Raw genomic sequence first — 21,787 nt, 5'->3', positions numbered from 1 at the left:
CCCTGGACTCAGACGCGGAGGCATCTTCAGTTGGGAAACAACATAAGAAACAGTAAATGATACCCAAAGTTTTCTTCTGACGTACTGTATGGAGGATCGAGAGCTCAAAACTGAGGACTACTAGTACTGCTATCGCTTCTGGATCGGAGATCGATCGGATCTTCTGGTGGATTTGTGGAACCATGAGCGAACAAACGTGGAGACAGTTTCCGATCCACTATCATAACTTACACAACTTTTCTTGCTGTTCAATCGATTCTCTCGGTTCCTGAAAAAATTACATTATCTTGTTGCAACAGAAGCTCGCTTGTGGTCGGAGGTGTGGGCGTCGCCAGGTCGTGGGTCCCTGAGGCACCATCAGCTGGCGTTGATCCAAATCCGAGTTCTCGAAACTGGGTTGAAAGGATAAAATGTACCAGGCATTTGAGGCCGTTTAGAGTGAATATGGTGGCTGCGAAGCTCAAAAGAGCGACATGATGCATCATGAACTAGAATTTGCGATCGCCTCGTGTGAGTCGTTTCTGGAAAAGAGTTCCATCCACGATTCTTTGACATGTGCTGGAGGTCAGGCAAGTTCCGGGACACTAGCCCACTCCCAGCCTAGCTCCGATCCTCCGTCCGCTGATGCCGAGGGTCTTTGCTTCCTCGAAGAACCACTTGGGCGAAACAAACCAATTGTTTCTTGACCTCGCTTATATTATCTCACACTCATTTAGCCTTTGGTCAATCTCGCAGCTGCGACACCATGTTGTGATTTTTCGCCCTTTGAAACAGAGGTGCGATTGGAAAGCATGCCCACTGTTTGCTGCGACAGGCTACTGACTCAGGTTTAAGTTCAACTAACCATTTCTGACAACTGTTGCTTGATCTCCTGTTTTTGAGACTCGCAGAGTCGCGGCCCCAGCTCGCTCCAAATTCAGTCCATGATCCACCAGAGGTCCACGAGTCCACGAGGTGCTTCTGCTTTTTTGAAAACAGCTCCACATGGGTATGCTCAATCAAGTCACAAACCCTGCCTGTGATTCTTCCATGGTTGTACAACCCGGTTCGCGACGCGCGGAAACGGTGCTCGACTCGGAGGCTAGGCCCGAGACCAATCTGGCCTGATATTGCTGTTCAATACTAGAGTGCATGGATTCCGATCCCACGGGCCAATGTGCAGGGGCGAATCATTTGCATTCATCTACCTCACGCAAGCCAGCTTCAGCTTTGAATGTCCCTTCGAGAACAAAGTTCGGCCCTTTTGGGCAACCGGCCGGGGATGGCTACGCTAGCCAGGCAGCCCAAGCCTCAATGGCCGAGTTGAGAAAGCCTGCTCTCTGACTGGTCGAGTCTCAAATCCAGAGGAGTTTTTTGTATCGTGGGCTCTGACCTAGCGCGCCCCAATCGTTCCCATCATGCCACTTGTGACTCGACCCAAGCTCCAGCCCCGACTTTCTTCCCGCCACGATATTGCGACACGATCAGGATTGAGGAACCTGAGATGGGGGAAGAGTACTCCTCTGACAGACCAATGAGTCTCCTCCAAGTTTTGTGCTGGTTCCAAAATTACGTTTCTTCACCTCGTGCGACCAAGAAACTGACATGCATGTTCCGAAGATGGATCCAGGCCGAGGCGAAACGCATATGGATACAGACAGGCGCTTCAGCCATACTAATCCTGATTCCTGGTAGTCTTCGACACCCTGGCTCCCTTGAAATTGAGGGGCCGTGGACCTAATCCACCAGGAAGAGCGAGGCCCTGCGGAGAATATTAGTCGCAGATCGACTATAACAAGCAGCACTCGCCTCTGAGGCGACCTGGTCAGTATCACACCACAACTTTGGTACTTTTTTTCACGTTTCATTTTCGTCTCTTTTGTGTTTCTTGGAAGCCGTTTGGCTCCAGCTGTACTCATGTCCAAGTACTAGCACCATGAGCACGCTTCAACTTTGCATCGCTTGAATATCTTTCCTGTCCTTCTCGTCACGGCGCTATTTCCACGTCCAGCCATGTCGAGTGTAGACAGTCTTCCTAACGGGGGCAGCGCCTCCGTCTCGTACCTTCCGGGCTATATATTCTTATCCTACGTCGTCAGTGTTATGGGATGCACGACCACTTTAGAACTCCTTCATCGGCGAACATCCACAGCTGGCTTCTATAATTGGTATACATTCGAGCGCAATGTGTCTTGAGCGTGCTTTGGAACTGACCAATATTTCTCCTAGGTATTTGCTGCTCACATCTGCAATTTCCATGGGAGGCATTGGCATCTGGTGCATGCATTTCATTGGAAACCGTGCCATCGTCCTCGGAAATGGAGATAGTCACATCCAGGTTATGTACAGCATGTCGTTCACAGGAGTCTCCTTTGTCCTCCCCGTATGTGTTTTGCTTACGGCCTTCTACGCGGCCGGAACCGGCGAAAAGGCAGGGTACTTGCGCATATTGGCGGGCGGAATGCTAACAGGTGGATCTGTCTGTGGTATGCACTACGTCGGGCAATTGGGTATCAGCAACTACACGTGCAGTTATAAAGCTGAAAACGTGGCTGGGGCAGCCATAATTGCTGTAGTCGCAAGTACCGCGGCTCTCGCAATCTTTTTTCGATGGAGAGCCTCTTGGACGAATCGCTGGTGGAGACGCGGAGTCTGCGGCTGCCTCCTCGGCCTGGCTGTATCTGGCATGCATTGGACTGCTGCTGTTGGGACGAGCTACAGTGGCCATGATCCGTCCGCAAGCCTTGGTGGTCAACTATCTCGAACCCAAACTGTCATCATATGCTCTGTTCTGGTAAGTACCTGTGGCCTTGAACGTTCATCAAATGCTTACAGAACTCAGGCTTGCGTTGCCTGTGGAGTTTTGTCAGCCTGTGCTATAGCTGCTAGTGGCGAATACAGGCGTTCGAGAATACAGGCACAGCAGCTGGTCCTGGCCTCGGTATTTTTCGACCCTGAAGGTCGGGTTATGGTTACACCGCATGCCCTCCTTCCTACAAGAAAAATCGTGGATCGCTATCTTGGCAAGGTGAGCCCCATTCTGTTTTTCAATCGCTGTTTCACTGTACTAAACTTACATATTCTGTTGTCCTGCAGACCTTCAGCGATGATGATCTTACTCGAACCCACCCTGCATTTCTTTGGGCTTTTCGAGCGAGCAGAAACTGGAAACTTGTGAAAGAGGTTGTCCCGTATATGAGGGACAGGATAGAAATAGAGGACACGACGCGCGAGCAATACTTGGCCAAAGGGGTGGACTCTGATCGTGAGGCAGAGATGGTTTCAGGCTTTGATGACCAGTTCAAGCGCCACTTCTGCGTCGCTGCTCACGACCTTGCTGGAGAAGTTCGACAGCCTTTGGAGGAACTCGGAATGCTGTACGATGATGTTCTCACCACGTCCACGCCCTCATCTCCGTTTTCCCGCGCAATCGGATACTCTAGGCTACGTGCTGGCAAAGGCCAATTGATGTTCACAGTCCGCCAGTTGAATAAACAAGACGCTTCCCGACTGGCAGCATCAGGCTTCAGATTCACCTCGATTGACAATGTCACGACCCTTCTCGCCCGCCGCATGAATGTTGCATCGGGGACTCTGGATGTGCACCTCAAAGACATGAGAGACTTTGCCGCCTTCGGCCGGAATTTTGAGCCTGGACTTCACCTTGTTTCCTTCATTGTTCGCCCTACAGTTCATGATCGATTTGAGGTACTGACTGCCAAGGGCACCAAGAACCCACTACCGTCGATGACCCTGCAGACGAAACGTCTTCTAATGCCTCATTTGGAGATTCTCTCACATATGGAAGGCTGGCCTTTAGCAACATGCCTAGACTGGCTACGTTCCGAAAAAATGCAAGCCCACAAGGATCAAAGCATGTTTATTGAAGACTTGATCCAATCAATGTCCGCCCTCGCTTCATCGCTCCCGCCGGATGTCAATTCAGCGTCTCGTTTCTCGCCTCGACCTTTGAGCGCACCATGCCGCAGCACAAGGATTTCTGACAATAAGACCTGCATGCTACTCGCCTTCTGTACGGTAGGGTCTTTGAACACGCGCGTCGACAATCCAGATTATGCCTTTGTGCCCCTAAGACTATTCCGCATTCAACAACAGGTGAACGGCGGCGTCACTGATGCAGACGGTCTCGCAAAAGAACTCAGTCAAGGTCTTCTCTACTCAAACATCCGATCGGGCTCAGCTACCGATTCCGAATTCGCTTCCTCGACCCGGTCCATTTTCAAGATATGGCCGCAGCGAAAACGGCTACGTGATCGAATGCGAACAGTATCTCAGGAGAGTCTCACCAACAGCACGCCTTTGGGAGACATTGTTGTTCGCCGGGAGGTCAAAGTCGACGTTGCCAAGTTATCGGATGCGGCAACCGAGAACCCTCTGGGAAGACAAACTTCGATTACTGTTGTGGAAGCTGGTGATGCCGCTGCGCAGACCTATGTCGACGAACTCTATAACCTTTGTTACGCCCCGGGGATGCGTTTACGCCCAGATTCGACATTCTAAAGAGCCGCCGGTGGCTCTCGCAATCATTGCGCGCGCTCTCTCTCTCTCTCCCCACCCCCCCCAAAACACACACACACACACACACACACAGACTTCTCTCCTTGCGTTATGCACCTCGAAAACGTACCTGTCGAGTTCTTTTGAGACCCTTGACACCTCATTGCAAATAAAGAACTCGACGAGGACTCATCGATTACGTTCTTTGCACTTTTCGTCCGCAAACCTACCTTCGAAAAAGCATCGCAGCCCGAAGCTTCAAGGCGCCCTCACTTTGCTCCAACGATAGAAGGGCCACAAATTATTATAGAATCCTCGATACCCTTTCTTCCTTTCCTCCCTGTTGATATATACCGTGCCGTTTCATTTCATGGCTTATCTTACTGGAGTTGGCGTTGAGGATGTTATATGAAAGTTAGGGCTCATGGGTTCGTATTATGGGAAGATGCGGAATGGAATATATAATGCGATTTAATGAAATATGCTTATCTTGTACCACTAGTATTCAGAGACTGGGTAATAAATGATAGTTATCGTTGTGGCATCTGCGTGACTGGGATTCTTGAAGTTGTACGAAGCCTGGGGTCCGTAGATTACAGAAGCCCTACGTACTCATAGGAACTGCGTACTCTCTCTCCCGTAGACGTGATATTCGTAGTCAATAGCCCTTTAGGGTGAACTCCACTACGGTGAGAGCAAGAAGAGAAAAGTGAGAAGGTAGCAAGAGTCTTTCTAAATTCTAAAGGTGCCGCCGGTTTTGCCAGGGCGGACTTCCATGTCTTTCTTTTCCCAGGCCAAGAACTCCAAAATAAAACTCCTAGATCCATGAAAACAAAAATTATCAAATCAAGCCAAGCCAAGCCAACCCGCGCCGATTCAAACTCCAACCACCCACCGCATGAAGCTGTCTGTGTGTGCAAATAAATCAGACAGGGAGAAGAAAAACAAGATAGAAGGGAATAGATGCGAACGAGAAGGATAGGCCTCTCTTCAAAACACAACCCAAGGTCGCCGGTCACGCAGATGCAAGCCCAAAATAGCGTGGAAAATGCAAGAAAGGTCATCCTCTGCATATGCCATCGGCTAACGCCCCATGAAGAATGATAGTATGTGCGAATGCTGGTGCAGACGGGGAAGGGGAGGAGAAGGGAATTCATCTGTGGACAGGGTCACACAAGGAGGCTCCAAATGCTGTCAGATATCGGAAAATTGCAAAAACAGCCGCTAAGTCGCTGACACAAATATGCTCTAGAACAAAGCAACCAGAAATAACAGAGCCACCAACGCGCTTGCATGCAAACCAGTGGAGAAATTCGGAGCGAGGACGTTGAATGGAGTAGAAGGAATATATAGGATAGATGAGAATCGGCAGGAGATAATTTGTGAGGTGGTGAGAGGGGGTCGAGGTGTGTAAGTGATAGATATTAAAGGGCTTACGAGCCAGTACGGCTCCGTGTAAGGCGTTGACTTCGGCGTAATTTTTGCTCGGCCGGGCTGGATTCGCTCTGCTGGCTTGAAGACGTCTCACTCGATTCTGCAATTTGCTTGCTTCTCAGCTTTAATCTTCTGCCCTTCTTTGGGTGGATTGAGCTTGCTTCCTGGGCCTCGGAAGAGCTGGTTTTTGACAGATCTTTGCTTTCTTCTACTGAAGGAGTAGGAACGCATTTCTCGGGGCTCACCCGAAGACGAAGGGAGACCATGTCATTCTGATCGTCTCTGAACGCTATTCCGACGGTGACATCTGGGAGTATACGTCGCTTTTGCTCACGTGCTCGGACACGTCGCGACGCTGGTCGAGGATTCTCCTCCTCATCGCTGTCATCTGCTGAGCGCTTGCTGCCGGTGCTGAAGGGAGACGAAGAACGCGAGGAAGGCTGAAACCGAGATTTCATAATAGCTCGGGAAGCTGTAGCTTCGACTGGTTGAGCGTTGGCATCCTCGCCAAGCAGGTTCATGAATGCATTGTCGATGTTTCCTCGACATTCTTCAAGCACTCCTACAATGGTTTCCCGGTCATACTTGCCTCCAAGGCCTTCCTGTATGACTGATATCTTCCACGGAGAAGCCATGCTGACTACCGGACTGTCAGATGAGGTCTCGCTGATATGTGTTGCTTTGTTGAGTTTTGGGATACACGGGAGGCCCGTATGCGGGCCATGAGAATGGCGTACTGAGGAATAGTGGTGGAAATCCTTGAGGAAGATGGTGTTAGCTGTCAGAGAATCACAATGAGCGGCAACCGGTCTTACATGAAAGGCAATGTGTACGATTTCTCTTTCCTCGTCTGCTGGTGCATGGACGTCACGGAAAGTCTGAATGCCGTACATAGTGTAGACGTTGACATCCTTCTTGAAGGACTGACAGAAAGCCTGTATTTCCTCCGCTCCTCCCCATACACCGTTCTTTCGTGACTCGGCCACTTTGGAATCAAAGCTTCGTTCTTTATCTTTGCTGGACGGGTTTGGCGCAGGGCTGGCGGACGAAGAAGAGCAGTAGGAATTCCGGGCGGCTTCAGCCGCGGCCCGCCTAGGGGCTCTGCGCTCCCCACCAGCGGCGGCTATGAAGCTCATGAAGTATTCTCGGTTGGCGGAGATGTGGTCTGCGAGTTGTGTTCGGATGCGGTCGGCATAGGTGAAGTCTCCGTACAATTGGTCTGACAGCGCGTAATATAGGCAATTACCTACGGAATAAGAGTTAGAAACGCTACAAGGACCAATCGAGCATTAAGAAAAGTCGCAGATAAAGCTGGAGTTTCTAGGGCAGGGAGACATTACCATCGCCCTCAGTGGGAAGAGCATAGAGCCCCATTTGACTGAGACAAGGAAGCTCCAGGCATTCTGTGTCTACCCTGCCGCGTCTATTCTTTGGCTCTGGAGGCCGGGAGTCCTGGAGAAGCTCTTGTGGTTGCCGCTTCCCGGGTTTGATTTCGTTTACCAGGCTCCCGTCAGAGAGGTTATGATGATGAGGGGCAATTATAGGCACGATTCTGCCGCCCTTCTGGACATCTGCCATGATTGGAAAATGTCTGCCCGCGAAGGACCCTCATCGAGGAGGGAAATAGAAGAGCTCGTCGAGCCAGATTGTGAAGGAAGGAAAGGACTCGAAACGGGGAGGGAGAAGACAAGGTGGAGCGAGGATTCGGAGGAGAGGAGAAAAAGAAATACGGAGCTTAAAAAATAGCACCAGCCAGGGTTCACTCGGAAATGGAACTTGGAAAGGCGGGAATTGCAAGGCAGTGCAGCCTCTGAGCAGAGGCTGAATCTTCTAAAAAGCTTTCCAGGATGTCAGGCTTCCCTGCGAGTCACAATTCACAGAATGAGCTTCTTTACACACTAACTTTGACTCGATGAATCACAACAGACTTTCGGCCTCACAATGTTGCAAATTGTTGCCTCCGCGTTTTGTATGTATCGCCCTGTAATGTATTATCAGGCTCATTCCTATTCAGGTTAAGTACGCGGTATATTCGAGGCGCGTCGCGCTTGCTTCGAGATCTCAAACCAACTTGATCTCGTGCACCAAGGAGCTTTGACTTTTAGGAGCTATCCACGACTTCATACCGGATCTTTTGTCTCTTGGACTTCCTACAGGCGGATTTCCGATTCACCGAATTGTCTTTGGTTGTTGAGTGAGGCGGTGAAGAAGGACAATGCCCACCCAGTCGATCAACCATGTCTTGTATTGTACCTGAATGGAAAGCGACGCTGCATTCAAGGTCGCTGCAAGTCAAACCCCTCGCGGAGAGAGTCTTCTTTGGGCGCGAATGGCCGTCTTTCTTTCATCTAAAGAGGTCTTGCAACACCTGGTTGTTGGAGTCATGATCAGTAGAGTGCACAACAAAGACCAGTTTAGGCGAGCCCCACGTCATTGCCCGGCTTCCCCGACTCCAATTGCGGCGAATCAATCGCTATCAGTCCGATTGATAATGAGAATCCACGATGGCTTGGGGTAGCTGTCAATGGCCGCCCTTGGCAGTGGTTCCATCTCCTTTCTTTCTTTGATTCTGCGCGACTCAAACCCCCTCATTCACTGTTTCACAAGCCCAATTGCGGCCGAACACCAAGTCCCTGCGCCAGATAGAGGAGTGAGATAATGGCAATAAATAACATCGTGGTACTAGGGTAAGATCGGCTTCCCAACAAATGTGCACAGCTAACAGCGATGCTTGACAGGGCCGGGGTGTCTGGACTTACAACAGCATACCTTCTGTCCCAGGATCCTGCCAATTCCATTACTGTAGTGGCTAAACATATGCCAGGAGACTATGATATAGAGTATTGTTCGCCATGGGCCGGTGCCAATTATCTTCCGTAAGCTGACTATCGTCGTTGTTGTGTACGACGATTGCTGACTCGTGCGCGCAGAATGGGCCAGCCTGACACTGACCACGCAAAGTGGGAAAAGCAAACATGGCAGCCACTGAAGGAGCTGACCGAAAAGCATCCCGAGGCTGGTATTCATTTTCAGGACACTATCATCTACAACCGTAAGAAAGACCAGGAAACCGCAACGGGCCAGTGGTTCTCGTCCCTCATGGATGCGAACCCATGGTACAGGGATGTAGTACTTGACGTGCGTCTACCACAGTTGTGTTCTTCGCACTGCTAGAGGTTGAACCAAGTTACTAATAACTATTCCAGTTCAAAAACCTTCCAAAAGATCAGCTAGCTCCCGGGATTGATAACGCTCAGACGTTCACATCACTCTGTATCAACACTGCAGTATATCTTCCCTGGCTAGTCGGCCAGTGCCGCAAGAATGGCGCCGTTTTCAAGCGAGCTCAATTCAAACATGTGGCGGATGCCGCCAAGGCCCACCATTCTGGCCGTGCTGCGGACGTGGTCCTAAATTGCACCGGCCTGTCGTCGAAGACCTTGGGCGGTGTCCTTGACCAGAAACTCTACCCAGCACGCGGACAGATCGTCGTAGTGCGAAACGACCCGGGTCGAATGGCCGGCATCTCTGGTACCGACGACGGAGAAGAAGAGCTCTTCTACATGATGACCCGCGCAGCAGGCGGTGGAACTATCCTGGGTGGCTGCTACCAAAAGCATGCCTGGGATCCGCTACCAGATCCCAACCTGGCGGTCCGGATCATGAAGCGGGCTATCGCGATATGCCCTGAGCTGGTGCCTGAGGGCCAGGGAATTGAAGGGTTAGATATTATTAGACATGGCGTTGGGCTTCGGCCTCTGCGGGATGGTGGGCCACGCATCGAGGCAGAGAAGATAGATGGAGTGGCCGTGGTGCATAACTACGGCCATGGCGGGTTCGGATACCAGTCTTCCTACGGCTGTGCGGCTGAAGCTATACGATTGGTGAAGGAGATGTTGCAGAAGAAAGTACAGGCGAAGCTATGAGCCCTAAACTTGTCAATATAGATGTGTGGCCCCCCGTGTCTTTTCATCCTCGGAACCATATAGAAGGATACAACATGTACGGATTTTGCAGAAAGACGTTTCAGTGTGAAACATCGTTGGACGTACTAATTGTATTACAGTATTACTGTAGGACGTCGGAGATAGATTTCATAAGGATGTTCCTTTGCACTATACTCCGGAGACGTCGTCATTGCGTCATCACTAATCTGGGGATCTCCAGACCTCCCCCAAGCTTATTCCAAGCTATCCCCAGACAATAGAAGTTGAAAAAGAGTCCCTTGATAAAGTCCACGAACTGAACCAATTCTACTCTATTGAATCGGCCGGCAACTACTTATATCTCTACAAACCTGCAAAATGAAATACAAACCTCCGGAGGTCGAAGACGGCCAGGACACAGACGACGCGACCAGCACTACATCCAAGCGCAAAAGAGGACCGGAGACCGGAGAGACGCCAGCAATGGAGCCGAAAAGTGCCGACGAAGCTGATGCACAACCGCCGAGCAAGGCGGCCAAGTCTAGCGAGGCTCCTGCATCAGAAGATCAGGATGACGACCTAGCGTTCCTCGATGATAATGGAGAGTTTGATGAGGATCTGAGTGAAGTGGGAGATGATGAACTATTTGGTGAGGGGGAGGAGGAGCAGGTGGAAGGTGGAGCTGAGGAAGAGGGAGAGGAACAGGGAGAGGAGGAGGGAGAGGAAGAGGGAGAGGAAGAGGGAGAGGGAGAGGGAGAGGGAGAGGAAGAGGGAGAGGAAGAGGGAGAGGAAGAGGGAGAGGAAGAGGGAGAGGAAGAGGGAGAGGAAGACGACAGAGGGTCGACAAGTAAAAAGGTGGCTCGAAACTCCCCGAGGGGAGAGAAGCTACAGAAGACGATTGAGAAGTACGGACGTGGTCCGCTTGAGGGGACTGCTATCGAAAATAAAGCACTCACGGGATCGCCTGATACGATTCTCGCCATGCTCTTCGAGGCCATGCTGAAGTCTAAGCCTATGTCCCACAATCTCACGGATCGGGCAATTCACAAGCTCATCGATGTGGGCTACCATGATATCCATAAGTTAGGAGATACGACATGGGAAGAGCGAGCTATGGTGCTTAAGGACGGGGGATATAATCGGTATAGGGAGCAAGGCTCCACGAATCTGGGGGCCTTGGTGGAGTTTGTGAATGACAAGTATGGTGTGTATATCTCCAGTACCATGTCTTCTTGACTACCTCGTCCACTGACCCGAGAATAGACGGCGATCTCAACAATCTCATCAAGAAAGCCGGCTATGACCGCCAGAAAACAAAAGAGCTGGTCCACGAGGTCAGGGGCCTTGGAGATCTGGGTGTGGAGCTCTTCTTCAACAATGTGCAGAGCGTCTGGCCCTCAATCGCTCCGTTTGTCGACTCTCGCAGCCTTCAGACAGCGAAGAAAGCTGGGTTTGGGACAGATGTGGATGCCATCTATGCTGATTTGGAGAAGGACTCGGTCAAGATGTGTAAATTAGCGAATGCTCTCTCAGCTGCGAGACTGGACAGAAGAGTGGGAGACCTTGTGGCGATCTGAACCTTAAACCACAAGTTTCATGTTTGTGAGGAGGAGATGATTGCTGTTCTTGCTCAAGTATTTTCTTTGGCGTTGTAGGAATTGCAACAAAGTTGAAGCTGGAAAGCAATTGATACCATGTCCAAGCTTCCTGTTGCCATGGGTCTGGACCGGTGGCGGCGACCGCCATCTGGACATCACCGCCCCCTGTTTCATCATCTAGATGTCAGTCGAACTGTAGGCCACCAGGCGACGAAGGCATATCTTAAAGAAGCTTGAAGAACAAGTCTACCCAAAAAAAGCTCCCAGCATTTGCCAGTTGACGATCACTCTTTGGCCAGAAAGAGGCTGTGCGACGCTGAGTCATCCAATTCTGTAATGGTCTTGGCAGACCCGCTTCTTACGCCTCACATCGCAACGCCGTGTGCTTGGGTCTCTGCTCATCTCCCCAACCTTCCATCTCCGTTTTCCTCAGCCCTCGCCCTCTCTCCAAGGTTACTCGAACATAGACTCTTTTTCGTCTTGCCAGCGATTATTTGCTTGATTAGCCAGCAATCAGCCGACCCCCCGCTTCGCGAAATATTGTTACCTAGTCCCCCTGACAGACGAACAAGCTACGTGGTAGTTCTTTGAGCTCGTCTAGGCAACAAACATCTTTCTTCTCCGGTGCGCACAGTCGTACAGCTTCATCTCCTTTGAATCGCACTGACTTTGCCGTTTCTCAGCTCAACCTCGACACACCGCTTCTCCCAGCCTTCGATTTTGAACAGCATTCGCAATGGATCTCTCCAACATCTTGTACGCGGTCCCCAGCGCATTCGCGTCGCACGTCTAGCGGACTGATTGCTAACCGGCATGGATTGTCTGTAGCCGCATTGTCAACATCGGTATCGGTGTTCTTATGATCCTCGGTGGTATCTCTCAATTCTTCCCTGCGGAATTCGGACGTATTATCCTCGGTGCATACGTGATTATTTTCGGACTCAGTAAGAACTTACCTGCGCGCTCGCGCCTGTGTAATTTGCGCACAGAAGCTAACAACGGTGCAGTCGTTGCTGGCTTGGAATTCCTGCCTCAGGTTCCTGACTATGTTTACCGCTATGGTTCTTTCCTCTTTTCCTTCCTTGGCCGTGGTGTTTGTGAGTATTCTTTAACCTCGTTTTTTCGCGGGCGTGCGTTGACAGTGTTTCAGTCTATATCTTCGTTGGCAGCATCCTTCTGCACGACCACGTTTTGCGGATAATCGCTGGTTCTGTCATCGGCATCTTCGGTATCGCTTATGTTGCTCTCGAATTCTTCCCCTCCATCGAGCCTCCCTCCAACATGCGTGAGACCGACCAGAGCTGGGGTGCTGAGCAAGTCTAAACACTGTCATGATATGTCTGCCGGAGTAGGGCTGCGATACAGGACATAATCCTCTTCCGTGCCCCCCGCAGCGTGCGCGATCGATGAACGGCCGATCGTAGGCCGTTGGAGCATTCATCACAAGGATCAAGATGAAGGCTCACATTCGTGAATCTCAAGTGCGATGAACGATGTCCGACGAGTTTGATGACGATTTTGAAACGATTGAAGGAAGATTCTGGTGGGAAGAGACGATGGTTCACGGATATACACTATTCCTATTTACGCTTTGTTCCCTAAGGGGTGGTGGAACTTTTCATTCTCTCCTGGGGTTTATATTATTGAGCCAATTTTGTTATTTCTGCTTTTCTGCCATGTTGGGCTTTCCTGTCCAATAAGCTGCAAGGATGATTGATTTGTCTTTGGCCTGCTCAACGGCGGTGTACTATATGAAACATCTTTGTAGATGAGCCATTATTTGAACCAGTGACGAGCTTTTCTCAAGGATTATACCAAGTCCAACATGGCAAGATCAGCCAATCTCAATATGGTGATGTCGTCATCAGCGAAACAAAGAAAAAGCGATGTTGGTTATCTGATCTCAATCAATCAGCCCACCGAATCTGATTCGGCGACTTCCAATCATGAATATAGGTCAAGACCCGGAAGACCTAGTCCAGCGGTTGAAATCTGGCCCATGCCGCTTGGCTGGCGTCAAAAATCCCAGTTCCAACTCCTAAAAGAACAGATTTCGCGGGCAGGAGTACACAGAAACACGTGTCGGGTAAACTTTTGGGAGAATTAGCTGATCCGGGAGGTTATTGGGTGAGCACGCCAGGTTCGTATCTGTTGGACTTGGCCCCCAAGCTGCAAGCAGAAAATCAAGTCGGCAGGGACAGGATCGAAGAAAGACGGGCAGAAGGAGGGAAGGGATCCTTGATCCTGACAGCGGGCGAGACGGGCACTCCGAGCAGAGTTGGGATCCATCTCGAATTCTCGTCTCCAGGATTCATCTCCAGAAGGGGAAAACTGGAAATATACCTCAAGGACCCATCGCGCTTATGCACTCCGTGCGATATTTATATTGGGCTAGATGGCGCAAAGTAGTTGTATTGGCGGAGATAACGGTGTAGCTCTGGTCTCGTACAGACAAGGATTCGCTAGGACCCGGGGGATGGCAGTGTGTACTCTCCCGGTCGGGCTCGCAGCGTTAAATTAACGCACGTATTACAGATCGATATCATGGCTCTCTTTGGCCGACTCGTGATAGCTTCGCTGCTATAACCTCTCCATGTCATGTTGTCTCCCGTCAATAGAAGTCACGCCACAATTGTCAGACCCGAGAATCTCCCCCCAAGCAGGGGGTGGGATGTCCGAGATTGGGTAAATGATGACCCCGTGGATGATAGATCGGATCTTTCAATGTGTCAAGCGAGCAATTGGCACCCCAATAGTGAGATAATCTTCGCCAAGCGAGATGTAAGAAATACGGTTACCTGGCCGTAACCCCGAGATGTTCAGAGTTGACGGTCAAGATCACATAACACCAATCGGAAGATGTCAGGGCCTAGAATGGCTTGAAATGGGCCAATCAAATGGGCGATAGATCAAACTTGTCCTCGTCAGCTCCATCGGGGAGATAACGAGCGCAAGTCCGGCGGCTCGACTGATTGACAAGGCCCAAGGACGGGTGCTTGGCTGGAACTTTTGTTGACCGGGTCCAGAGTCCCTCGCAGACTGCAGTGGCTCGCACTGGCAGAATCCCAGCAAATGTTTCCCGAGGTCGGTCTGGCCCAATAACGAGCGGCAAAAATAAGCTGACTGGTGGACTGAGAAGAGTTTGATCCAATGGCGAGCGCGACAATCAGGCTTATTCAGTGACGGATACGCTAGCTGCTATTTTAGGCAGGCGGCAGCTCGTCGGACCCATTGGCTAGACCTGTTTAGGCAGCGGTGGAGTCTGATGATTCGATCTGGGGGAGAAAGAAGGCAATCGCCGATGAAGGAAGGCAAAGAGCGTCGAAGAGCGAATGCAGAACCACTTTTTTTGCACCAGGGAGCCGTTCTCGAAACAGACGCTCGGGACACCGTCTCGTACTAAAAACCTATCATTTCCACCGGTCGGGAAAAAGCCCTTTTAACTGCAGCAAAGAAAAAGCAAATAGGGGGACGAAAGAGGTCTGGAAAAGGACCCCAGTTAGCTGTAGATCCCCCTGGGAGATCGATAACGATTAACGACTTGATAAGACCACACAGTCGGATCCCGGAATCGTCACGAAACGCCGCGAAAACTGCTGCCAGTCTGGCAGTCCAGCCTGCGGGACAAAGACTCTCATCATCACCGTGCTGTTGCCAAGGTACGCAGACACAACCCCCCTACGCATCTGTCAGGATCTTGTCGCCTGCCTTCCACCCCTTTCAGTGCTTCACCGTCGTCTCTCCCCCGTTGAGTCTTACTCCCCATCATCGCCACACTCCTGCCGCTGGCTGCGGAATCAGATCATATCTCCTCCTTGCTGTCAGCTTCTGCATCATATCTGATCCGACTGTCGCTTGTTTGATTGATCTCCCTCTGCGCCGATCTTTCTCCATCTCACGCTCTTCCCAAATTCGACCTGTGCACCTTATGCTGTACTCTTATTTCGTCCTCACGTACTTTTGAACTGCCCTTGTCGAGTCGAGAATTCCCCTTTTCCCTCATTCTCATTTATTAGTTCTAGCAGACCTCCGCGATCTCCGACAATCTCCTTTCTCCCCTATATTGCCACCTCATCCTTTGCGCCTCCGCTGCCGCAGTTTCCTCCAGTTCTGGAAACATATAATCGTCGTCTACGCCTCAAGTATAGCATTTGAATTCGAAACTCAAAGCTCGCGAAGCCATCCTCGAGGATCTCCGTACCCGTTCTCGGCTCCGCCTCGTTTGGCTTGGAGTCTCACTAGTTGCAGCACCGATCGATTTGCCATTCCTGCCAGACGCCCTTGGCCTCTCTTTTCTTTTTCCTGCACTGTCATCTTGACCGACTTTTGACTTCGTCATACAATACTTTCACGTTTTGCCCGACTGTGGTACAGCATACCTTCGCACGACCCGCCGTCCCCTTATTTCGACCGTCAATCTAGAGCGAGCTTCTTCCCGCCGGAAGACCATCTTCTTCTTACCTCGACTCTCCTCGTCGGGATATTCGAAACGTGGCGACCAGACACCTGGGCTCAGAATCACGATAGATATGCTCGCATCTATCTCGCACGCCGACACGCTGCGATCCATTCCTCGAAATCCGGACATGGTTACGCGACACCCATCGGCCGAAGACCTGGATGCCGCTCAGCAGCTCATTTCTTCCGCTCAGGCCGGCCGAGAACATCCTTTAGATCGACAACACATGAATGAGGGGCTTCGGACTTCGGACACAAAGGCCACTCCGAGTCAATATGAGTTGGAAACCTACGTGGAAAGACCTGTGATGCAGTCTTCAGAGCCCGGGAGTGGGCTTTACCCCATAGACAAAACGTCTCCCAAGTCGCAAAAAGACACCTCATTTCTGGGGCATTCTTGCAGGTTCGTTTTTGTTCGTTCTACAGCAACCAACTCCAGTTACTGACTCTACTTGTGCTCTGTAGTAATTGCGGAACGAAAAGTACTCCGTTATGGCGGCGTTCACCAACCGGAGCCATGATTTGTAATGCATGCGGCCTTTACCTAAAAGCTCGAAACGTTGCAAGACCAACAAAGAGAAACCGAACACAAGCCAGTCCCGAAGCCTCTCTCCCGCCGAATTATCCAGCTGGTTCTCAGACTGATCCGGCCATTGGTGGAAATGAAGGCTGCGGAGGCTCCACGGGGTCCTGCCCTGGTGGAGGGAACTGCAACGGTACGGGTGGTGCGGAAGGATGCGACGGCTGCCCAGCCTACAATAATCGCGTATACAAATCAACGGCACGAGGGAACGTCCCAGCGCATGCGTTGAACAGGACAGCAATACCAGAGACAGCTGCTCCTTCACAAGAACCCGAGGCGCAGACCAGGAACAACACTCAGGGAGAGGGCAACAATATGCTGGTTGCTTGCCAAAATTGTGGGACTACTGTGACACCGCTCTGGCGTCGGGATGAGAACGGTCATCCCATTTGCAATGCTTGCGGTACGTTTGTTAATCGTTCCCCTGTCCCGCCCTGATTAATAATGACTGACTCGCGCGACAGGCCTATACTATAAGCTCCATGGTTGCTACCGACCTACCACGATGAAGAAGACTATCATCAAGCGACGAAAGCGTGTCGTGCCGGCTTTGCGGGAACATTCTCCCACCGCTGCCACGCATTCTTCCCACGGCTCCTCTGCTTCACCAGAAGCGTCGTCGCCAGCTGCCCTTTCACACCCACTTGATGACCGCTATCACCGGTACTACAGCTCAGATTCCTTTGACCGGATATCTCCGGTAACTCGACCGTTCGGATTCGCGCCCCCGCCGGTTGATTTCACGGGCTTCAATCTAAGCGCCGTAACTCTGCCACATCATCCCCCCCCTCCAAGATTGCTCGAGCCCGGCCATTCACCGGTCCCTCAATTCGGCCGACGATCGATCTCGCCTAGTGCGGCGGGAAATTCAAAGAAACGAACATTAGCCGAGACCGGGGCAAGTGCAGATGTTGTGCCGAACTCGCTGGAAGCTGGATCTAATCAGTTACCGCCTATCGTCACATCAGCTAACCCACCACCGCCCGCTCGCCTTAGCTCAATTTCATCTATCCTCAACCATGCGGGAGCGCGTAACGAGGCCCGTCTGGATTCCTCTCTTGCCGCTTTAGGCCGCCAGCAGCATCCTCAATCCCAGCACCCGCAGCCGTCTTCGCATCCCGCTTCTCAACCTCCGCAAGCGCTACCGAGCGTGTCCGACTTGGAAAACTTCAGGGAAGACCGTCGGGCGAAGCTCCAGCGGGAGGCAGAAGAAATGCGAGAAATGCTCCGCGCGAAAGAACGGGAGCTTGCAGAGCTTGGCAACCAATAACAATTGCATTTCACTCGCAATTCGACTGACAGTTTGTCTCAAGTCGATTACTCTTTCAATTTGAATCTTCACCTGGCGTCAAATCCGATCCTCCCAAGAGATACCATGTTCCATTGTTTATGGTTACACGGAGTTTATGCTGTCGGAGTCAAGCCACTTGCCTTTCTTCCGGCTTTATTTTATGCTACTTTTATCTTCCTCTTTTCCAGCGTTGGCGGGATCATCAGCGAAAACGGTTTAACGGAGGTTATCAATCCAATTCGCAGCTTTATTGTCTTTATCAAAACCTTCGGAAACCCGGGCTGGAGGCATGGAGTTCAACAACGGAAAACAGGAAGGCATAGACTGATGTTTGTTTGCTTAACGACTTGAGACAATACTATAATCCACCCTGTCTCGGTGCTCCCAAGTAATATGGGCCTCTATCTATCTAGTATAAATTCCTTGACAGAAGACAGAAAGTGATCAAAGAACCAGAAAACCAATGTGGGTATTGTAAAATCGACAAAACAACGCAAGACCATCTAGTCTATCTCTACATCACCAGTCATCTATAACCATTACTCCTGACACTCGCCGACCTTTCCGGTCCGTGAGGCGTATACTTCGAAACCTCCTGAATAACCTCCGTACGAACCTCAATCCCAGCCCCAAAAACAGGAGAAGCAACCCGTGGTCCCCTTGAATGTCTCCTCGAATCGGTAGAATCCTCCTCCGCCCCCTTCCCATCAACATCAATAGTCAACAGCCCGAACTCCGGATCCTGCGAATACAGCGCTCCTCCCCTCGTAGTAGCGACATTCGAGGCCTGTGCGGCAGTCGTACGAGTCGGGTTATTATTCCGAGTATACTTGTTGTAGCTGTTTCCCGTCGAGAGGAATCGGGGGAAGATGCGGCTGATCAGCGGGCGGAGGAAGGGGAGGCACGCGCAGATTATGGCGACGTTGCATTCGGCGGCCGTCCAGTAGGCTGCTGCGACGTTGCTCCCTGATTTATGAGATTAGTGGAGGCGAACTTTTGGGACTCTGCGTGGGTAAGAGGTTGGGTTAGGGCTTACAGGATGTGTCGTTGCTTTTGGCGACGGTGCGGAGGCTGGAGAGGCGGAGGATACTCGTTATCACGACTCTGATGAATAGTTAGTCGACCGAGGAGAGACATATTGAGGCATAAAACTAACAATCCACCCAGAGCAAAAACAGCAAGAAGGGCAAACTTCTGCCGTTTCGGAAGATGCAATTGCGAAATGAGCGGCATCGGCAGGACAAGAAGGGTAAGATCGGTAGTGATATTCATCGATGCGTTGAAGAACCAAACGGCCTCGAAGGAGAGACATGTACCAGGCAGTTCCCGGTCCCAGAATTTGGCGACAGGCACACAGTTGACGAAGCCGCTGACGATGGCCCATGTTGAGTACAGGATCACGACGCCCATGACGATAAAGCAGATGATGCGGAAGCGGTAGCCGGGGAAGATGCGGAGGTATTGGAATAGGATGGAGATCTTGGTCAATGCTAGACTTGCATTGTACATGGGGATTGCGACCCATAGACGCTGTATGGTGGTCATGATATCAGTAATCGTGAACCGCTGGGCTTAGTCCTCGGTGGCTAACCTTCAGCTGTTCTTGTAGGATGTCCGCTGGCAGTTCGTCCGAGTGAACTCCTAGACCGAAGTGATACTCTGGATATAGTTAGCAGCAATTCTCAGATGAAATTGGTGCAAGGTTATCAGTCACTTACGGGCAATAACCAGGCCAAGGTAGGTTACCGCAAAGGCCTGCATTAGTCGTGTGTTAGTGAGATGCGATGCTACAGCAAACCTGCATACATACCAGAGAAGCCAGAATCGTCCAATCTTCTCGACCACTTAGCTTTATTAAGCCAATCCTAGTATATAGGCGCATCGCCACGATCACAATTGAAATTCCAGTGAGCACGGCTGTCGCCACCAGAGCTCGCTGGCCTCGAGATGAGTCTCCATGGTCGTTTCGGGGAAGCAGGGGATGCTCCAATGCCGCGTTCATGATCATCGGGGGAAAAAGGAGTCACAACGCTGAGATCCAGGGACTGCGGACATTGACCCTGTCAGGCGCAACTAGTATAGTATGTATGCCAGTCGGAAGTGTTCAAGTCCGGAGGTGCCACCGACAGAGGCCTGCGACAGGCGATGCGGCTAGGCGGAGTTAAAAGCGCGATGAAAAGGGCGGCTCTTGCCCTATTTGAAAGCATGGTTCTGGCTGGAACATTTTGCTCATGTCAACAAGCGATCTTCTCGTCCATGACTTCCGCCCAACCATGGTTCCGGATGCTGTCGCATGGGTGGCTGCTCCATAGCGGAGACACTGTGATCAATGGTTGCGAAGATCGATGATCTAGGAGCTGAATGTTCTCCACAGGAGCACGTTAGCCAAGACATAAGTACGAAAAGGTCAGTGGCGTCGATGCCTCACCCTTGGTGAAATGCCCCATTCAGAACCTCTTTACTTCCCCTACTAGGTATGGTGCGAGAGCTGGTAGCGCGTATCAACCTGTCAGAGGTTGTCTCGTTGCGCTCCACCAGCATTTGTAGCGCCACATAGACTGCCCATAGCATTGAGAATGATATCTAGGGATGATACAGCGCTGAATTGCAAGTCAAGAAGCTACGCTCCTCCAGGGCATTTCCGACCTATAGATTGCAAACGGCCGAAAGTCAAAGCCACGCGCTTGCTACCAAGGCTCGAAGTCATGCATGTGAGTTCCGAGGGTGGAGTTGTTGGCAAAACAATAATAGCGTCTCGAAGTGGAGAACCTGTCTGCACAGCCCATTTTAGGCAAGTGGTGACACTTCTGGAGGCCTTATTCGTTTCAAGGAAGCATACTCCGTAGAACGAAGAACCTTCACACTTTGGGACTCCGATATCCATAGTCGAAACGTTAAATCACCTGCAGGTTGTACACGTGGGATCCCCTGGACCTAAATAAGAGCCTTTAAAACACGGGGTGTGCCTCTTAATAATCCGCCAACAGTTGGATCTTCGATCCCCGGGTTTGAAAACTTTCGGTGCTTGAAGGATTACCATGTCAGGAGCAATGACCGTGATCGACAGGGATTGACGGATATGGTCAGCAATGATTTGTGAGGCACCATAACCTGAAGTGCTGAACCCTACCCAAAGGGGGGTACTGTACGTTGCACGCAAGAAGTCCTCAGTTAGCACGAACCCAAGTGTCACCATCATATCTGGATATCTACTGCTGTCGTTGAGGCTCCGATTCTGATGAGGGGAAGCGAATCCCAGCCGGATGGTAAGCCTAAAAGCCCAGGATTGATAAACATGCGCCGGCGCATGGTGGCGCGCCTTGGCAGTCCACTCTGCCTTCAGAACGACGAATTCTTGTGTGAAGTGTCAAGTTGTAATCTGAGATTCGCATTCACAGGTTCAAAGGTGTGTTAGGGTTCTTCAGTTTATCGCCCGTCGTGTCAAAGAATTGTTCCAGATCTTGGATGGCGAACGGTGGAGAGAATCGAGATTCTTGACACCGATTTCAGACGGCTGGATTCTGAATCTCTGGGGTCTTGGGCTTCAGAGGGTTCGCACGACAAGCAGACGCACGGACAGTCTAGTTGGTGGAGCGATCTTCATCCGGAGCTGCAACACGTGCTCAGGAATGACGTCTCAAGTAGATGATCGGCAGCTGCTATTGGCTATTCGATTGAAACTGTTCATGTGAGAAACAATAGCAAGCTGATAACGTCGATTAAAAGAGGGGAAGCTCCTTGTTCTTGGGGTGGTTTGCGGGAGATAGAGACGAAGGAAGGAGGCAGGTGGGCTCGGGGCAGCGTTGAAGATTCCTTGCCGAAAATCATGTCGCATGCTCGCCCTGCCAAAACCAGGACAACGGGTTCTTGCCATTCATGCTGTAATTTATTCATTGTGAGATCAAGGGACACAAAGATTTTCAAAAAAAGCTTCATTGCCAGATAAGAGAAGTAATAAGAGAAGTAATAAGAGAAGTAATAAGAGAAGTAATAAGAGAAG

At 51.0% G+C, this 21,787-nt stretch overlaps 9 protein-coding genes across 9 annotated transcripts; 6 read left to right on the top strand and 3 right to left on the bottom strand.

The window, feature by feature from the left end:
• Positions 1-1,856: 1,856 nt before the first annotated feature.
• Positions 1,857-4,795, top strand: BJX68DRAFT_44675 (uncharacterized protein). Its single transcript, XM_071049186.1, has 4 exons — positions 1,857-2,147; positions 2,209-2,773; positions 2,822-3,007; positions 3,076-4,795. Exons 1-4 carry the CDS (start codon positions 1,993-1,995, stop codon positions 4,498-4,500), a joined length of 2,331 nt encoding a protein of 776 aa, XP_070900996.1. The 5' UTR covers positions 1,857-1,992; the 3' UTR covers positions 4,501-4,795.
• On the bottom strand, positions 4,796-5,792 carry BJX68DRAFT_44647 (uncharacterized protein). Its single transcript, XM_071049185.1, has one exon. The coding sequence runs from the start codon at positions 5,652-5,654 to the stop codon at positions 5,091-5,093; it is 564 nt and encodes a 187-aa protein (XP_070900995.1). The 5' UTR covers positions 5,655-5,792; the 3' UTR covers positions 4,796-5,090.
• BJX68DRAFT_44767 (OTU domain-containing protein) lies at positions 5,793-7,803 on the bottom strand. Its single transcript, XM_071049188.1, has 3 exons — positions 7,272-7,803; positions 6,747-7,177; positions 5,793-6,689 (listed from the first exon to the last, which is right to left on the bottom strand). The coding sequence occupies exons 1-3, from the start codon at positions 7,507-7,509 to the stop codon at positions 5,931-5,933; spliced, it is 1,428 nt and encodes a 475-aa protein (XP_070900994.1). The 5' UTR covers positions 7,510-7,803; the 3' UTR covers positions 5,793-5,930.
• A 495-nt stretch (positions 7,804-8,298) lies between these two features.
• BJX68DRAFT_44626 (FAD-dependent oxidoreductase) lies at positions 8,299-10,053 on the top strand. The gene is made up of 4 exons (XM_071049184.1): positions 8,299-8,618; positions 8,670-8,807; positions 8,862-9,069; positions 9,138-10,053. Exons 1-4 carry the CDS (start codon positions 8,590-8,592, stop codon positions 9,855-9,857), a joined length of 1,095 nt encoding a protein of 364 aa, XP_070900993.1. The 5' UTR covers positions 8,299-8,589; the 3' UTR covers positions 9,858-10,053.
• Position 10,054: 1 nt separating this feature from the next.
• BJX68DRAFT_44842 (uncharacterized protein) lies at positions 10,055-11,613 on the top strand. The gene is made up of 2 exons (XM_071049189.1): positions 10,055-11,061; positions 11,121-11,613. Exons 1-2 carry the CDS (start codon positions 10,236-10,238, stop codon positions 11,432-11,434), a joined length of 1,140 nt encoding a protein of 379 aa, XP_070900992.1. The 5' UTR covers positions 10,055-10,235; the 3' UTR covers positions 11,435-11,613.
• An 84-nt stretch (positions 11,614-11,697) lies between these two features.
• Positions 11,698-12,210, top strand: BJX68DRAFT_44692 (uncharacterized protein). The gene is made up of 2 exons (XM_071049187.1): positions 11,698-12,079; positions 12,139-12,210. Exon 1 carries the CDS (start codon positions 11,792-11,794, stop codon positions 12,044-12,046), a length of 255 nt encoding a protein of 84 aa, XP_070900991.1. The 5' UTR covers positions 11,698-11,791; the 3' UTR covers positions 12,047-12,079; positions 12,139-12,210.
• BJX68DRAFT_265091 (TVP15 family protein) lies at positions 12,192-12,778 on the top strand (the record flags this gene model as incomplete). The annotated part of the gene is made up of 4 exons (XM_071045164.1): positions 12,192-12,211; positions 12,284-12,399; positions 12,463-12,552; positions 12,606-12,778. The coding sequence occupies 4 exons, from the start codon at positions 12,192-12,194 to the stop codon at positions 12,776-12,778; spliced, it is 399 nt and encodes a 132-aa protein (XP_070900990.1).
• A 3,111-nt stretch (positions 12,779-15,889) lies between these two features.
• Positions 15,890-18,210, top strand: sreA (siderophore transcription factor SreA). The gene is made up of 3 exons (XM_071049183.1): positions 15,890-16,316; positions 16,379-16,899; positions 16,961-18,210. Exons 1-3 carry the CDS (start codon positions 15,985-15,987, stop codon positions 17,764-17,766), a joined length of 1,659 nt encoding a protein of 552 aa, XP_070900989.1. The 5' UTR covers positions 15,890-15,984; the 3' UTR covers positions 17,767-18,210.
• A 103-nt stretch (positions 18,211-18,313) lies between these two features.
• On the bottom strand, positions 18,314-19,789 carry BJX68DRAFT_265089 (PTH11-like integral membrane protein; the record flags this gene model as incomplete). Its single annotated transcript, XM_071045163.1, has 6 exons — positions 18,314-18,753; positions 18,824-18,891; positions 18,944-19,317; positions 19,379-19,446; positions 19,506-19,542; positions 19,598-19,789. The coding sequence occupies 6 exons, from the start codon at positions 19,787-19,789 to the stop codon at positions 18,314-18,316; spliced, it is 1,179 nt and encodes a 392-aa protein (XP_070900988.1).
• Between the last annotated feature and the right edge of the window lie 1,998 nt (positions 19,790-21,787).

This window comes from Aspergillus pseudodeflectus (assembly GCF_044049435.1).
Source record: "Aspergillus pseudodeflectus strain CBS 756.74 chromosome Unknown BJX68scaffold_13, whole genome shotgun sequence".
NCBI lineage: Eukaryota > Fungi > Ascomycota > Eurotiomycetes > Eurotiales > Aspergillaceae > Aspergillus > Aspergillus pseudodeflectus.
This window is presented reverse-complemented; position numbering and strand designations above follow the sequence as displayed.

Coding starts and splice junctions, on each gene's coding strand:
- BJX68DRAFT_44675 (XM_071049186.1), top strand. CDS start 1,993: ATGTCGAGTGTAGACAGTCTTCCTAACGGGGGCAGCGCCTCCGTCTCG. Junction 2,148..2,208: donor ACAGCTGGCTTCTATAATTG/GTATACATTCGA, acceptor TATTTCTCCTAG/GTATTTGCTGCTCACATCTG. Junction 3,008..3,075: donor TGGATCGCTATCTTGGCAAG/GTGAGCCCCATT, acceptor GTTGTCCTGCAG/ACCTTCAGCGATGATGATCT.
- BJX68DRAFT_44767 (XM_071049188.1), bottom strand. CDS start 7,509: ATGGCAGATGTCCAGAAGGGCGGCAGAATCGTGCCTATAATTGCCCCT. Junction 7,178..7,271: donor TCTTCCCACTGAGGGCGATG/GTAATGTCTCCC, acceptor CTTATTCCGTAG/GTAATTGCCTATATTACGCG. Junction 6,690..6,746: donor TCGTACACATTGCCTTTCAT/GTAAGACCGGTT, acceptor ATCTTCCTCAAG/GATTTCCACCACTATTCCTC.
- BJX68DRAFT_44842 (XM_071049189.1), top strand. CDS start 10,236: ATGAAATACAAACCTCCGGAGGTCGAAGACGGCCAGGACACAGACGAC. Junction 11,062..11,120: donor GTTTGTGAATGACAAGTATG/GTGTGTATATCT, acceptor ACCCGAGAATAG/ACGGCGATCTCAACAATCTC.
- BJX68DRAFT_44647 (XM_071049185.1), bottom strand. CDS start 5,654: ATGAATTCCCTTCTCCTCCCCTTCCCCGTCTGCACCAGCATTCGCACA.
- BJX68DRAFT_44692 (XM_071049187.1), top strand. CDS start 11,792: ATGGTCTTGGCAGACCCGCTTCTTACGCCTCACATCGCAACGCCGTGT.
- sreA (XM_071049183.1), top strand. CDS start 15,985: ATGCTCGCATCTATCTCGCACGCCGACACGCTGCGATCCATTCCTCGA. Junction 16,317..16,378: donor TTTCTGGGGCATTCTTGCAG/GTTCGTTTTTGT, acceptor TGTGCTCTGTAG/TAATTGCGGAACGAAAAGTA. Junction 16,900..16,960: donor TCCCATTTGCAATGCTTGCG/GTACGTTTGTTA, acceptor CTCGCGCGACAG/GCCTATACTATAAGCTCCAT.
- BJX68DRAFT_44626 (XM_071049184.1), top strand. CDS start 8,590: ATGGCAATAAATAACATCGTGGTACTAGG. Junction 8,619..8,669: donor AATAACATCGTGGTACTAGG/GTAAGATCGGCT, acceptor GATGCTTGACAG/GGCCGGGGTGTCTGGACTTA. Junction 8,808..8,861: donor GCCGGTGCCAATTATCTTCC/GTAAGCTGACTA, acceptor TCGTGCGCGCAG/AATGGGCCAGCCTGACACTG.